The sequence below is a fragment of the Staurois parvus genome, unplaced genomic scaffold (assembly GCF_062004578.1).
Source record: "Staurois parvus isolate SC_StPar_1 unplaced genomic scaffold, SC_StPar_1.0 ptg001450l, whole genome shotgun sequence".
NCBI lineage: Eukaryota > Metazoa > Chordata > Amphibia > Anura > Ranidae > Staurois > Staurois parvus.
In genome coordinates this window covers 65133-81476 of record NW_028319246.1, presented here as the reverse complement: position 1 = coordinate 81476, position 16344 = coordinate 65133, and the positions used below count along the sequence as shown (strand labels likewise).

At 51.5% G+C, this 16344-nt stretch overlaps 1 protein-coding gene across 1 annotated transcript in view; it reads right to left on the bottom strand.

The window, feature by feature from the left end:
• The window catches only part of LOC149435921 (progestin and adipoQ receptor family member 4-like), a 48680-nt gene extending 39887 nt beyond the window's left edge, over window positions 1-8793 (bottom strand). The window contains exon 1 of the mRNA XM_089662260.1: window positions 1623-8793. Within this exon, the coding sequence (XP_089518386.1) occupies window positions 1623-1788 (166 nt within the window). The 5' untranslated portion in view covers window positions 1789-8793. The remainder of the gene's footprint in view (window positions 1-1622) is intronic.
• Between the last annotated feature and the right edge of the window lie 7551 nt (window positions 8794-16344).

The window sequence follows — 16344 nt, the reverse complement described above, 5'->3', positions numbered from 1 at the left end:
ATGAGACAGTAGAATGAGGTTAAAGGGTTGATGATGAGCTCACAATAATGATAGGACAATACATTTAGATTAGAGGGGATAATGATGGGAGGACAAGGATGACAAGCTCATGGTAATGATAGGACCTTAGAATGAGATTAAAGGGAAGGATGCTGGGAGGATGAGGATGACTACCTTGCAGCAATGATGGGATGGTAGGATGGGATTACAGGGGACAATACTGGGAGGATGAGGATGACTACCTTGCAGCAATGATGGGATGGTAGGATGGGATTACAGGGGACAATACTGGGAGGATGAGGATGACTACCTTGCAGCAATGATGGGATTACAGGGGACAATGCTGGGAGGATGAGGATGACTACCTTGTAGCAATGATGGGATGGTAGGATGGGATTACAGGGGACAATGCTGGAAGGATGAGGATGACTACCTTGCAGCAATGATGGAGTGGTAGGACGGGATTACAGGGGACAATGCTGGGAGGATGAGGATGACTACCTTGCAGCAATGATGGGGTGGTAGAACGGGATTACAGGGGACAATGCTGAGAGGATGAGGATGACTACCTTGTAGCAATGATGGGATTACAGGGGACAATGCTGGGAGGATGAGGATGACTACCTTGTAGCAATGATGGGATTACAGGGGACAATGCTGGGAGGATGAGGAAGCTGAGCTTGCAGTAACAATGAGACGGAAGAAAGATTAAAAAGGACAATATTGGGAGAATGAGGACAAGGATGACAAGCTTGCAGCGATGGTGGGATGGCAGCATGAGATGAAAGGGGATGATAATGGGGGGATGAGGATGATGAGTGCTCAGTAATGACAGGACGGTAGAACGAGATTACGAAGGATGATGAGCTCACAGTAACAATGGGACGCCGAGACTTCTGACCAATGAGAAGGAATGAAAGGACTGCCAGCTCCAGCCAGAGCAGCAGCTGGAAGGACCCGGCAGGCACTCTGCACCGAGGCTGAAAGGGGAAGTTCAGTGACATTTACATAACAGTCGTCCTTCCACAGGACCAGCTCACCCGGCTCAACCAGAAACAGGAAAAGGATAACCTCAAGGGAAGAGCTGTCAGTGCCGCACACAGGAGGGGGGGGGGGGCGGCCAGGCAACCAACGTAAACACAGCATGACAACTGACTGCTACACAGCCAGGCAACCTAGCAACACACACGGCACCTACCAGTGGACCTACCAAACGATGGACACGGCACACGGATAGTGGACCTACCAAACGATGGACACGGCACACGGACAATGAACCTACCAAACGATGGACACGGCACACGGACAATGGACCTACCAAACGATGGACACGGCACACGGACAATGGACCTACCAAATGATGGACATGGCACACGGACAATGGACCTACCAAACGATGGACATGGCACACGGACAATGGACCTACCAAACGATGGACACGGCACACGGACCTACCAAACGATGGACACGGCACACGGACAATGGACCTACCAAACGATGGACACGGCACACGGACAATGGACCTACCAAACGATGGACACGGCACACAGACAATGGACCTACCAAGCGATGGACACGGCACACGGTCAATGGACAGTACATGGCCCTCGGCCAGCTCTTACCATGTGTGTAGATGTTGCCCAGCTCGTTGTGCAGGTAGAACAAGCTCCTCATACATTCTGCTCCGCTGGCCACAGGACGGTACCCCGTCAGCACAAACTTATTGAACTGGAGGTGGGGGGGGGAGCTGGCCCAGTCCAGCAGCCGGGGACCACTCAGAAACGCCATGGGTCTCCGCAGAGATAGGCCCGTCCTCCGAACAGAAAGGATTTCCAGACAAGAGCAGGCTCACTGAGTAACGTACGGGCAGCAGCTGCTCCACATGGAACCGTATTTGAGATATGTCAGCAGTTCCTTCTCCACCTATAAAGATATTCATGTCCTAGCTGTGACATTGCAGAATATATGGAGTTTCATTGTGAAGAAGTCCGATCCCCGTCCCGGGGTAACGTGTGGAGGACACTTCTGGCAGGCGGCTCGCTCGTGAAAGGCTATGCAGTCTATTTGCTGGTTTTAGCAAGCTGCAAGTTGAGACTAAGCCGTGAGGAGGTCATCAGGAATGCCGTGATCTCGTCTATTCTTCCGCACACACAAATATTTGTCATGCCTTTTCATTCACAGATACATTCCATCTAGTGACATCATACTCAACTTTTCTCCGGCTTTGATGATCGCCCCGTGCCGCTGGCCACCAGCCGGCTCTTAACTTAACAAACTTGTCACATGAGGACTAATTCCTGAAAAGCCTTAGTCACCGAGCATCCAATCAATGAGCAGGGCTCCACACACAGGACAATTCCTCGCTTTGTAACCTATACAATGGAGGAGGACCAGGAAGTCTCCGGCTGGCAGCTAGCAACTTCACACAGTGACAGACAGCAATCCGTTTCCTGGAGATTAAGCGTCTTTGTCATTCAAGTTTCTGCTGCCTCCTCCGTGGGCTAAGTAATGTAAGGTGTAACATGTCCTTCTCCACCACAAACTCCGTGATACTTCCGGCTGATACCTACAGACCATCCTATCTCAGATACAACCCAGAAGGGTGTCCTAGACGCCCGACCTAAATAATGGAGCCCACCGTCTATCCGTCTTACAAACAGCAGCTCCACAAAGTTCCAGTAACAATACACTTTATATTAATATCCACACTGGAGGAAGGGGTCGTCTGGTCTTCATGGTCACCCTATGTCCAGCTCTGTGTTCAAAGATGAAGAGAGTCCTCCAACTGAAAGAATACACTTAATAATAATATCCAGATAGCAGGAAGGTATCTTCTGGTCTTCATGGTCACCCAATGTCCAGCTGTGTGCTCAAAGATGGAGAGAGTCCTCCAACTAAAAGAATACACTTTATAATATCCAGACAGGAGGAAAATGTCTTCTGGTCTTCATGGTCACCCTATGTCCAGCTGTGTGGTCAGGGGAGGAGCAAGTTCTTAGATTAAAAGAATACACTTTATAATATCCAGGCAGGAGGAAAGTGTCTTCTGGTCTTCATTGTTACCCTATGTCCAGCTGTTTGTTCTGGGGTGAAAAGAGTCCTCCAACTGAAAGAATAAAATTTATAATATCCAGAGAGTGGGAAGATGTCTCCTGGTCCTCGCAATCACCGTATGTCCAGCTGTTTGTTCTGGGGTGAAAAGAGTCCTCCAACTGAAAGAATAAAATTTATAATATCCAGAGAGTGGAAAGATGTCTCCTGGTCCTCGCAATCACCGTATGTCCAGCTGTGTGTTCAGGGGTGAAAAGAGTCCTCCAACTGAAAGAATAAAATTTATAATATCCAGAGAGTGGAAAGATGTCTCCTGGTCCTCGCAACCACCGTATGTCCAGCTGTGTGTTCAGGGGTGAAAAGAGTCCTCCAACTAAAAGAATAAAAGTTATAATATCCAGAGAGTGGGAAGATATCTCCTGGTCCTCGGAATCACCGTATGTCCAGCTGTGTGTTCAGGGGTGAAAAGAGTCCTCCAACTGAAAGAATAAAATTTATAATAATATCCAGACAGGTGGAAAGTGTCTCCTGGTCTTCACGGTCACCCTAAGTCCAACTGCGTGGTCAGAGGTGGAAAGTGTTCTCAATTTGTAGGAATACAATTTATAATATCCAGACAAGGGGAAGGTGTGTCCTGGTCTTCATGGTCACCGTATGTCCAGCTGTGTGGTCAGGGGTTGAAAGAAATCTCGAATTGTAGGAATACACTTTATAATAATATCCAGACGGGGAAGGTGTTTCCTTGTCTTCACAGTCACCGTATGTCCAGCTGTGTGGTCAGAGGCGGAAAGTGTTCTCAATTTGTAGGAATACAATTTATAATATCCAGACAGGGGAAGGTGTTTCCTGGTCTTCACAGTCACCCTATGTCCAGCTTTGTGGTCAGGGTGGAAAGAGTCCACCAACTGAAAGAATAAACTTTATAATAATCTCCAGATGGGGGGGAAGGTATCTCCTGGTCTTCACGGTCACCCTATGCCCACTTGTGTGGTCAGGGGTGTAAAGAGTTCTCAAACTGTAGCAATACAATTTATATTATCCAAACAGATTTGAACGTGTCTCCTGGTCACCTTATTTCAAAAGTGAAGAGTGTCCTCCAATTGTTGGATCACACTTTATATTAACCTCCATACAGAAGGAAGATGTCGTCTTCTCTTCATGGTCACTCTAAGAACACATGTGTGTTCAGATGTAAAAAGAGTTCACTTAAAGAAAACCCTTTATTATAATATCCAGACATGAGAAAGGTGTCTTCTGGCCTTCACTGTCACCTTAGATCCACCACACGGGCACACTTTTCTATGACAAGACCCCATCTTGGTACATTAGGAGGTCTCACAGTACGGGACATTATCTGTCTCTTTATGAAAGAGCTGGTTCATCAGCAGCAGTCTCTGTGAGACATCTTCCACAGTCCTATGTATGACATCTGAGGTCATCTGAAGCTATCTGTCAGGAGAGGATGGACATGACCCTCACCAAAGAAGATAAAGCCTCTGACACAGTTATCTTTTGGCGATGTGAAGACCGAGGTCTTCTGGGAGAACATTGAATATGGGATCTGGCATAAGCCTATGCCTGTTTGGAGAATGTGAGGATGGTCTCTAGGATGAAGAGATGTCTAGTTGGAGAATCTGGGGATGTCTCTCACCATGAAAGGGTCTCTAGTATGTAGCTATGTCTAATTGGAGAATGTACGTTATGTCTCTCACCACAAGATGGTTTTTAGTAAGTAGCTAGGTCTAGTTGGAGAATCTGGGGATCTCTCTCACTATGGAAGGGTCTCCATTATGTAGCTATATCTAGGTGGGTAATGTAGGGGAAGTCTCTCACCATGGGACAGTCCTTTGAATCTAACGATGTATAGCTGGCAGATTTGTAGAGGTCTCTTTTCATGGAACATTCTCTAGTATGTAGCCATGTCTAGTTGGAGTATGTGGGAATGTTTCTCACCATGGGACAGTCGCTAGTAAGTAGATAACTGGAGAATGCCAGAATAACTTTTCATGGGACAGCCTCTGTTACATAGTTGTGTCTGGTTAGAGAATGTTGGGATGTATATCACCATAGGATGGTCTCCGGTATGTAGCTATGTGTAGCTGGGGGAAAATGCAGAAGCCTCTCACCATTGGACAGTCTCTGTCATGTAGGTATATCTAATTGGAACATGTGGGGATGTTTCTCACCATATGACTGTCTAGTTGGGTTGGAGAATGTGGAGATATTTTTCCCATAGGATGGACTGTAGAAGGTTGCTATATCTAACTGGAGAGTGTGGGAATATCTCTTCCCATAGGATAGTCTCTGTCCACTTGGAGATTGTGGGAATGTCCGTCACCATATGATGGTCTCTAAAATGTAGCTATGTCTACTTGGGCATATGGGTATGTCTCTCATCATGGGACAATCTGTGTATTTCTAGTGGGCTAGCATGAATTTCTCTCAAGATAGAACAGTCTCTTTGTATGTCCAGTGGAAGAGGATGAAGAAGAGTCTGAGTGCAGGACACTCAGATGTCTCCTAAAGAAGCACCCTTGGTTCCTCTGGTGGTCTCTGGAGATGAAATTTTGCTGAGGGCAATGTCTCTAGGAAGTGTGTGGATCCTACCAGGAGGTCTAAAGGCAGAGGAGGGTCTTAAGAAGATAGGATTCTCAGTCAGGTCTCTCCTCTGCATGGAGATGTCTCTGGGTGGAGGCCGTTCTCAATCAGGAGGATGTTATTCTGAGTCAAGTCTCATCTCTGAATGGAGAGGTCTTTGGGCACAGGACAGAATTCTGGGTTAGATCTCTCCTCTCGATGGAGATTTCTTTGAGCACAAGTAGGATACTTGGGTCAGGTTTCTCCTCTGGATACAGATGTCTCTGGGTGGAGGATGGCCTCAGAAAGACATGATTCTGGATCTAGTCTCTCCTTTGGATGAAGATGTCTCTGGGCAGAAGATAGGATTCTGGGTTAGGTCTCTCCTCTGGATGCAGATGTCTGTGGGTGGAGGACAACTTCAGGAGGGTGCGATCCGGTTCAAGTTTTTTCTCTGGATGAAGATGTTTTTTAGCAAAGGGCAGGATTTTGGATCAGGTTTCTCCTCTGGATGGAGATGTTTCGGGGTGGAGGATGGCCTCAGGAGGACAGGGTTCTGGGTAAAGTATCTCTCTTAGATGGAGTGGAGGATGGAAACCTGTCACAGGTAACTTCTCTGGATGGAGATGTCTCTGATGGAGGATGGTCTTGGGATGATGGGATTTTAGGTTAGGTCTCACCTCTGGAGGGAGATGTCCTGGGGTGGAGGAAAGACTCAGGATGGGAGTCTGGGTCAGTTCTCTTCTCTGGATAGAGACGTCTGTAAACTGAGGTTAGAATTTGCCAAGTTTCTCCTCTGGATGGCAAGTTCTCAGGGTGGAGGATGGCCTCAGGACAGAGTTTTGGGTAAAGTCTCTCTCTTGGCTGAAGATTTCTTTGAGTGGAGGATGCAAACTTGTCACAGGTAACTTCTCTGGATAAAGAAGTCTCTGGTGGAGGATGGTTTTGGGATGATAGGAGTCTGAGTCAGGTCTCTCCTCTGGATGGAGATGTCTTGAGGTGGAGGATGGTCTCGGGATGATGGGAGTCTGGGTCAGGTCTCTCCTCTGGATGGAGATGTCTTGAGGTGGAGGATGGTCTTGGGATGATGGGAGTCTGGATAAGGTCTCTCCTCTGGATGGAGATTTATCTGAGTGGAGGAAGGAAACCTGTGTCAGGTATCTTCTCTGGATGAAGATGTCTGGTGGAGGATGGTTTTGGGATGATGGGAGTCTGGGTTAGGTCCTTCCCCTGGATGGAGAGGTCTTGGGGTGGAGGAGGGTCTCAGGATGATGGGAGTCTGGGTCTGGTCTCTCCTCTGGATGGAGAGGTCTATGGATGGAGAGGTCTCTGGATGGAGGATGGTCTCGAGATGATGGGAGTCTGGGTTAGGTCTCTCCTCTGAATGAGGATGTCTCTGGTCAGAGAACGGTCTCGGTTGGATTGGAGATCTGGTGTCAGCAAAGGACGCTCTCACTGAGAGGATGAAGATGTCTCTATGCGGCTCTTCCGGGGGTCCTTTCTGAGGATGGTTTGGACTCCAATGTCTCTTCTCGGAGATGTTTCCCGTATGAGGTGGTCTATACTTGGGAGGTAGGTTCAGAGGATGGAGATGATGGTGTTAGTAGTCTCCTCAGTGGATGGAGATGATGGGGGTAATTGTCTCTCTCCTCATTGGATGGAGATTAGGGTAGTAGTCTCTCTCCTAAATGGAGATTATGGGGGTAGTAGTCTCTCTCCTCAATGGGTGGCGATGATGGGGGGGTAGTAGTCTCTCTCCTCAATGGATGGAGATGATGGGGATAGTAGTCTCTCTCAACGGATGGAGTAGTAATCTCTCTCCTTTCAGTGGATGGAAATGACGAGGGTAGTATTATCTCTCTCCTCTCAGTGGATAGAGATGATGGGGGTAGTAGTCTCTCTTCTCAGTGGATGGAGATGGTGGGGATAGTAGTCTCTCCTCTCAGTGGATGATGGTGGGGGTAGCAGTATCTGCTCTCAGTGGATGAGGATGGTGGGGGTATTAGTCTCTCCTCTCGGTGGATGGGGGGGCAGTAGTCTCTCCTCCCAGTGGATGGCGGGGGTAGTAGTCTCTCCCCTCTCAGTGGATGGATATGGTGGGGATAACAGTCTTCCAGTGGATGGTGGGGGTAGTAGTCTCTCTCCTCAGTGGATGGGGATGGTGAGGGTAGTCTCTCTCCTCAGTGGATGGGGATGGTGGGAATAGTAGTCTCTCCTCTCAGTGGATGGTGAGGTTAGTAGTCTCTCCTAAGTGGATGGTGATGGTAGGGGTAGTAGTCTCTCCTCTCAGTGGATGGTGAGGTTAGTAGTCTCTCCTCTCAGTGGATGAGGATGGTGTGGTAGTCTCTCCTCTCAGTGGATGGAGATGATGGGGGTAGTAGTCTCTCCTCTCAGTGGATGAGGATGGTGTGGTAGTCTCTCCTCTCAGTGGATGGAGATGGTGGGTGTAGTAGTCTCTGCTCTTGGTGGATGGAGATGGTGGGTGTAGTAGTCTTTGCTCTCAGTGGATGCAGATGGTGGGGGTAGTAGTCTTTGCTCTCAGTGGATGCAGATGGTGGGGGTAGTAGTCTCTGCACTCAGTGGATGGGGATGGTATGGGTAGTAGTCTCTCCTCTCGGTGGATGGGGATGGTGGGGGTAGTAGTCTCTCCTCTTGGTGGATGGGGATGGTGGGGGTAGTAGTCTCTCCTCTCGGTGGGTGGTGGGGGTAGTAGTTTCTCCTCTCGGTGGATGGGGATGATGGGAGTAGCAGTCTCTCCTCTCAGTGGATGGAGGGGGTAGTAGTCTCTCCTCTCAGTGGATGTAGATGATTGGGATATTAGTCTATCCTCAGTGGATGGAGATGGTGGAGGTAGTAGTCTCTGCTCTCAGTGGATGAGCTGGTGGGGGTAGTAGTCTCTCCTCTCGGTGGATGGAGGGGGTAGTAGTCTCTCCTCTCGGTGGATGGAGGGGGTAGTAGTCTCCCTTCTCTCGGTGGATGGAGGGGGTAGTAGTCTCTCCTCTCGGTGGATGGAGGGGGTAGTAGTCTCCCTTCTCTCGGTGGTCGGTGTGGTGGGGGATGGGGAGGGATCAGGCCGGGAAGGTCACGTGACGAGGACGGATCTCCGGACCTCTCCAGACGGAGGAGGCGGATCATCACCGGACACAGCCGGCCCCGCCCCCTGCCGCATATCTCCGCCCAGAGCATGAGGCAGTCTCCTAGCAACCTGAGGACACGCCCTCCATCCTGGCTGGCCAATCCTGAGAGAGAACATCGGCGGGAGTCCCATCAGAAGGAGCAGGGGGTGGGGACTACCGACCGTGTGAGGAGAGAGGAGCGGGACTACCGACCGTGTGAGGGGGGAGGAGGGGAACTACCGACCGTGTGAGGGGGGAGGAGGGGGACTACCGACCGTGTGAGGGGGGAGGAGGGGGACTACCGACCGTGTGAGGGGGGAGGAGGGGGACTACCGACCGTGTGAGGGGGGAGGAGGGGAACTACCGACCGTGTGAGGAGGGAGGAGAGGGACTACCGACCGTGTGAGGTGGGGGGAGGAGGGAACTACCGACCGTGTGAGGGGGGAGGAGGGGGACTACCGACCGTGTGAGGTGGGGGGGACTACCGACCGTCTGAGGGGGGAGGAGGGAACTACCGACCGTCTGAGGAGGGGAACTACCGACCGTCTGAGGGGGAGGAGGAGGGGAACTACCGACCGTCTGAGGGGGAGGAGGAGGGGAACTACCGACCGTCTGGGGGGGGACTACCGACCGTCTGGGGGGGGGGAAGGGAAACTACCGACCGTCTGGGGGGGGAGGAGCGGGACTACCGACCGTCTGGGGGGGGGGGAGGAGGGGGACTACCGACCGTCTGGGGGGGGGGAGGAGGGGGACTACCGACCGTCTGGGGGGGGGGGGAAGGAGGGGGAACTACCAACCGTCTGAGGGGGGGGGGGAGGAGGGGAACTACCAACCGTCTGAGGGGGGAGGAGGGGGACTATCGACCGTCTGAGGGGGGGAGGAGGGGAACTACCAACCGTCGGGGGGGGGGAAGGAGGGGGACTATCGACCGTCTGAGGGGGGGGGAGGAGGGGGACTATCGACCGTCTGAGGGGGGGGGGGAGGGGGACTACCGACCGTCGGGGGGGGGGGGGGGAAGGAGGGGGACTATCGACCGTCTGAGGGGGGGAGGAAGGGGACTACCGACCGTCTGAGGGGGGGAGGAAGGGGACTACCGACCGTCTGAGGGGGGGGAAGGAGGGGGACTATCGACCGTCTGAGGGGGGGAGGAGGGGGACTACCGACCGTCTGGGGGGGGGAGAAATACGGAGTGTGAAGGGACAGTATGACGCACCACGTGGCCACCACCTGGACCTCGTGGGTCATATCAGGAAGTCTTGCACGTTGTTCGGCACACGTGTCCGGCTCAGTGGTCACGTTGCCCGTTTTGGCCAATGCCTACATCGTTACCGAGGGAACACTCTCCAGGAAAGCAGTTCTTCACACGAGGCGATGACCACACCCTCCATTTCTGGCATCATAATGGCAGCCACCATGGAAGACGAGGAATTTCCTAAAAACTAGGGAAACGCCAACATTTGGGTGGTACTGTTACCATTTTGTGCCTCAAGAGACAAGCTGCTAATTATTGTTCAGCCTCCAGAGGAATCCGTTACGTCTTTACAACACTCCCCGAAATAAACTCCCATTACAGAAACGTTTCCTGGACTTCATGCAGAAGGTTTTGACGAGAGATTCTGCTGAGACTCCACCTCTGAAGGAGAAGAATGTTGGTATCTCCCAAGCATTGGCATGTATCCTCCTCCAAGCCAGATCACAGATGACCCCAGTGCTGGATATGAAGGCGTTTCACTGATTGATGTCCTCACCGGGCCTAGTCCTGACATCCACCTTATAGGAGTTGCTTCACACAAGAAACAGGTGCTGTGATGACATTCAGTCAATGTTTCGTTGTCGGGGGAGACAACAGAGACTTCCTCAGGTTCTGATGGTATTGCAACAACTACACTATATTGCCAAAAGTATTGGGCCACCGGCCTTCCCTCACACATGACCTTTAATGGCCCCCCAGTCTTAGTCCGTAGGGTTCAATATTGAGTTGGCCCTGCCCTTTCCACGCACATGACATTTAATGGCCCCCCAGTCTTAGTCCGTAGGGTTCAATATCGAGTTGGCCCCGCCCTTTCCACGCACATGACATTTAATGGCCCCCCAGTCTTAGTCCGTAGGGTTCAATATTGAGTTGGCCCCGCCCTTTCCACGCACATGACATTTAATGGCCCCCCAGTCTTAGTCCGTAGGGTTCAATATTGAGTTGGCCCCGCCCTTTCCACGCACATGACCTTTAATGGCCCCCCAGTCTTAGTCCGTAGGGTTCAATATTGAGTTGGACCCGCCCTTTCCACGCACATGACATTTAATGGCCCCCCAGTCTTTGTCCATAGGGTTCAATATTGAGTTGGCCCCACCCTTTCCACACACATGACCTTTAATGGCCCCCCAGTTTTAGTCCGCAGGGTTCAATATTGAGTTGGCCCCGCCCTTTGCAGCTATAACAGCTTCAACTCTTCTGGGAAGGCCCCCCACAAGGTTTAGGAGGGTGTCTATGGGAAGGTTGGACCATTCTTCCAGAAGCACATTTGTCAGGTCAGGCACTGATGTCGGGGGAGGAGGCCTGGCTCGGAGTCTCCGCTCTAATTCATCCCAAAGGTGTTCTATGGGGTTGAGGTCAGGACTCTGTGCAGGACAGTCAAGTTCCTCCACCCCAAACTGGCTCCTCCATGTCTTTATGGACCTTGCTTTGTGCACTGGGGGGCAGTCATGTTGGAACAGGAAGGGGCCATCCCCAAACTCCTCCCACAAAGTTGGGAGCATGAAATTGTCTGAAATGTCACCTTAATAGTTCCCTCACTGGAACTAGGGGGCCAACCCCTGAAAACACCCCCACACCATAATCACCCCTCCACCAAACTTGGCACAATGCAGTCAGGCAAGTACCGTTCTCCTGGCAATTGCCAAACCCAGACATGTCCATTGGATTGCCAGAGAAACGTGATTGGTGAGCTCTCTACACACTGTTGTTGGGCTCATCTGAAGGCCACACCAAGTTTGGAGGTCTTTAGCTATAGACTCAGCAGTTGGCGACTTCTGCGCACTGTGCGCTTCAGCATGCGCCGACCCCGTCCTGTCATGTGACGTGGCCTACCACTTGGTGGCTGAGTGGCTGTTGTTCCCAGTGGCTTCCACTTTGTTATAATCCCACTAACAGTTGAGCGTGGAATATTTAGTAGCCAGGAAATGTCAGGGTTGGAATTGCACAGGTGGCCACCTATCACGGGACCACGCTTGGAGTCACTGAGCTCCTGAGAGCGACCCATTCTTTCACCAATGTTTGTAGAAGCCGTCTGCATGCCTAGGGGCTTGATTGTATACACCTGTGTCCATGGAGGGGATTGGAACACCTGAATCACATGATATGGAGGGGATTGGAACACCTGAATCACATGATATGGAGGGGATTGGGACACCTGAATCACATGATATGGAAAGGATTGGAACACCTGAATCACATGATTGGAGGGGATTGGAACACCTGAATCACGTGATATGGAGGGGATTGAAACACCTGAATCACGTGATATGGAGGGGATTGGAACACCTGAATCACGTGATATGGAGGGGATTGGAACACCTGAATCACGTGATATGGAGGGGATTGGAACACCTGAATCACGTGATTGGAGGGGATTGAAACACCTGAATCACGTGATTGGAGGGGATTGGAACACCTGAATCACGTGATTGGAGGGGATTGGAACACCTGAATCACGTGATTGGGAGGGGATTGGAACACCTGAATCACATGATTGGGAGGGGATTGGAACACCTGAATCACATGATATGGAGGGGATTGGAACACCTGAATCACATGATTGGGAGGGGATTGGAACACCTGAATCACATGATATGGAGGGGATTGGAACACCTGAATCACATGATTGGGAGGGGATTGGAACACCTGAATCACATGATTGGAGGGGATTGGAACACCTGAATCACATGATTGGAGGGGATTGGAACACCTGAATCACATGATTGGAGGGCCGGCCCAATACTTCTGGCAATATAGTTTGTCAGCGATAATATCATAGACTACCAAACCAAATGTTTCCAGTTACAGACTTTCTCCTGTTGCAGTAGTTTATGGGCCAATAAGAACAGTTGAAAAGGGTGGAAAAGAATTTGGATCTGATGTAAGTTTGTAGAACAGAATTTCTCTGCAGATGACGGGTTCTGATCCGTGTCTACAGAAGAAGCAATAGAACTTCTCATGCTGTTAGTGTAAAGGGATTCGAGTTAGGAACAGATTTTCCTGATGCGGTGGGTCCCGGGTTCCTCCTGATGCGATGGGTTCCGGGTTCTTCCTGATGCGGTGGGTCCCGGGTTCCTTCTGGTGCAGTGTGTGTCCTGGGTTCCTCCTGATGCGATGGGTTCCGGGTTCCTCCTGATGCGATGGGTTCCTTCTGGTGCAGTGGGTCCCGGGTTCCTTCTGGTGCGGTGGGTCCCGGGTTCCTTCTGGTGCGGTGGGTCCCGGGTTCCTCCCGGTGCGGTGGGTCGCGGGTTCCTCCCGGTGCGGTGGGTCCCGGGTTCCTTCTGGTGCAGTGGGTCCTGGGTTCCTCCTGATGCGATGGGTTCCGGGTTCCTCCTGATGCGATGGGTCCCGAGTTCCTTCTGGTGCGGTGGGTCCCGGGTTCCTTCTGGTGCGGTGGGTCCCGGGTTCCTCCCGGTGCGGTGGGTCGCGGGTTCCTCCCGGTGCGGTGGGTCGCGGGTTCCTCCCGGTGCGGTGGGTCGCGGGTTCCTCCCGGTGCGGTGGGTCGCGGGTTCCTCCCGGTGCGGTGGGTCCCGGGTTCCTCCCGGTACATGACAATGCCCGGCCTCATGTGGGGGGAGTATGCAGGCAGTTCCTGGAGGATGAAGGAATTGATACCATTGAATGGCCCCCACGCTCTCCTGACCTAAATCCAATAGAACCCCTCTGGGATGTTATGTTTCGGTCCATCTGATGCCTCCAGGTTGCACCTCAGACTGTCCAGGAGCTCAGTGATGTCCTGGTCCAGATCTGGGAGGAAATCCCCCAGGACACCATCCGTGGTCTCATTAGGCCCCTCCCCCGATGTCAGGCATGCATACAAGCACGTGGGGGCCACACAGACTACTGAGGGCCATTCTGAGTTGCTGCAATGACATTTCACCAACATGGACTCGCCTGCTGCATCATTTCTTCACTTTGATTTTCGGGGTGTCTGTGAATTCAGTCCTCTGTAGGTCGATCATTTCCATCCAATGATGGGGCGTCCTTACATTCCTCACCCATCCCCCGTCCATGTCAGTATAGAGATCCAGCAGGAGATTCCTCCCCATTGGGATCTGATGGGTTCTCAGAGTCTTCCTTTCATTTTTTTGAGCCGTGTATTATTCCCTTCAAAATGCCCCTGTAGTTGGTACTGGGTCGGGAGTCACTGGCGGGGTAAAGGACATATCGTTCTGTATGTGGTGCCTGGTGGAGTAGTCTGGCCTTTGGCCATGAGGGGGTGCTGGACCCACATGTGTAACAGTAAATTATGACCAGCACGCTGTTCCCCCACACTATGTGAGCTTTGCGTGGATTGTCTGCACCCTCAACGTTCTCTCTTACCACAGAATCCATCTTCCAGTGAACTGCATGAAGGTTGTCAGTGTGTGTAAGATAGCAGATCTGCCAGAGATCTGTGTGTGTATAGGTCCAGCAGATCGGTCAGCTGACAGACGGCTAGGTGGTGGCACCATTCCCTAAGTCATTTGTCTGGTGTATGTGGACATCATCCTACCAAGAGTCCAGCTTGGAGGAAAGCCAGAGGAATTTCAGAAAGTGGACATTACTAGATGGCAGAAGGGATGAACGCTGCTCAACCAACCCCAGGAGTCCAATGTTGAGGAACAGCCTCAGCCGCCATACTGGCCACGCCCACTGATGCTTTTCATCCCACCCACCAGGGCTTGGTCACAGAGGTCTACTAGACTGCTCCCAACCAGATTGTAAGATATGGATCTGCCCCAATGTGGCCAGCCAGCTAGATTTGGATGAAGTCTCCCTCTAGTGCTGGCCGAAGGTATTGAGGGTTATGACCCGCTTATAATAGGCTCCTCCCTCATCCCTTCTCCACCTAGTAAGGTTCCCGTCCTGGTCACCTAGTCACTGGCTTCCATCTTACCTGCTGGCAGTGATGGCATATTAGAGTTTTGTGTTTGTACCCGCCCCCAGACTGGAGGACCTGGGCTTCTCAGAGCAATCTGCCAGCAAGCTGGGTGACTTCAGAGGCCAACTGATGATACCTTTTGTATCAGCCGGCCATTCTTGTCCCCATACCCCTTCCCTGACATGGGATCTACCAACCATCTGTGGGGGAGGGGGCTTTAATGACTGTGCCTGTATTCACAATTGTCTGACACATATCAGCCCCTGCTGCAGCCTCTGACCTTGTGACTTATTACAAAGTTACAATGTACAGTCTGATCCCTGGGGGAGGGGAAACTGAGGAAATTACTTCTACAAAGTTACAATGTACAGTCTTATCCCAGGGGGAGGGGAGACTGAGGAAATGACTCCTCCTTCTACAAAGTTACAATGTGCAGTCTGATCACTGGGGGAGGGGAGACTGAGGAAATGACTCCTCCTGCATGCAGCAGAGGGATGACATCATCACAGCCCAGACAGTCACTAACTGGACTCCACAGATGGCTGTTTAACAATAAGAGGCGGAGCTTTTCTGAAATTTGATACTGGACAGGTCCTCAAGGAATAGGAATTCTTATTTTCTCTATATTTATATAATAAAACAAAGGTAGGAGGACACCCAGAACACTTGTAGAACAGGAAGGCTTGCATTTTATCAATGAATACCAGGCCATGATTGGATGATGTGAAGATCATGATGTCATCAGCCCACCTCAGCAAATCCGAGATGGCCTTGCATTTTTTTTATAAAAATACAAAGCTTCCTGTGAATGGCTGAGCATTGAGGAAGGAAGGGGACAGGGATGGTGGAGAAGAGGAAGGGACAGTGTCATGGATGGCGAAGGAGGGTACAGCCTCAGGGACAGCAGAGGAGGGGACAGTGTCATGGATTGCAGAGGAAGGGAGGGTATGGTGTCGGGTGGAGGAGGAGAGGAGGGTACGGTGTCATGCATTGTGGAGGAGAGGAGGATATGGAGTTGGTGGTGGAGGAGAGTAGGGTACTGTGTCGGGGACGGTGGAGGAGAGGAGGGTATGGTGTCATGGATGGCGGTGGAGGAGGAGAGGAGGGTATGGTGTCGGACGGCAGAGGAGAGAAGGTTATGACGTTGAGGGTGGAGGAGAGGATGGTACAGCATTGGGGGTGGAGGAGAGGAGGGTACGGATTATGGGAGTCTGGGTCAGGTCTCTCCTCTGGATGGAGATGTCTCTGGGTGGATGATGGCCTAGGGATGATGGGAGTCTGGGTCAGGTCAGGAGACCATCCTCCTCCCCTAGACATCTCCATCCAGAGGAGAGAACTAACCTCGACTCCCATCTTCCACCCCAAGACCTCTCCTTCCAGAGGAAAGACCTGACGCAGACTCCCATCATCCCGAGGCCATCCTCCACTCAAAGAAATCTACATCCAGAGGAGAGACCTGACCCAGACTCCCATCATCCTGAGAC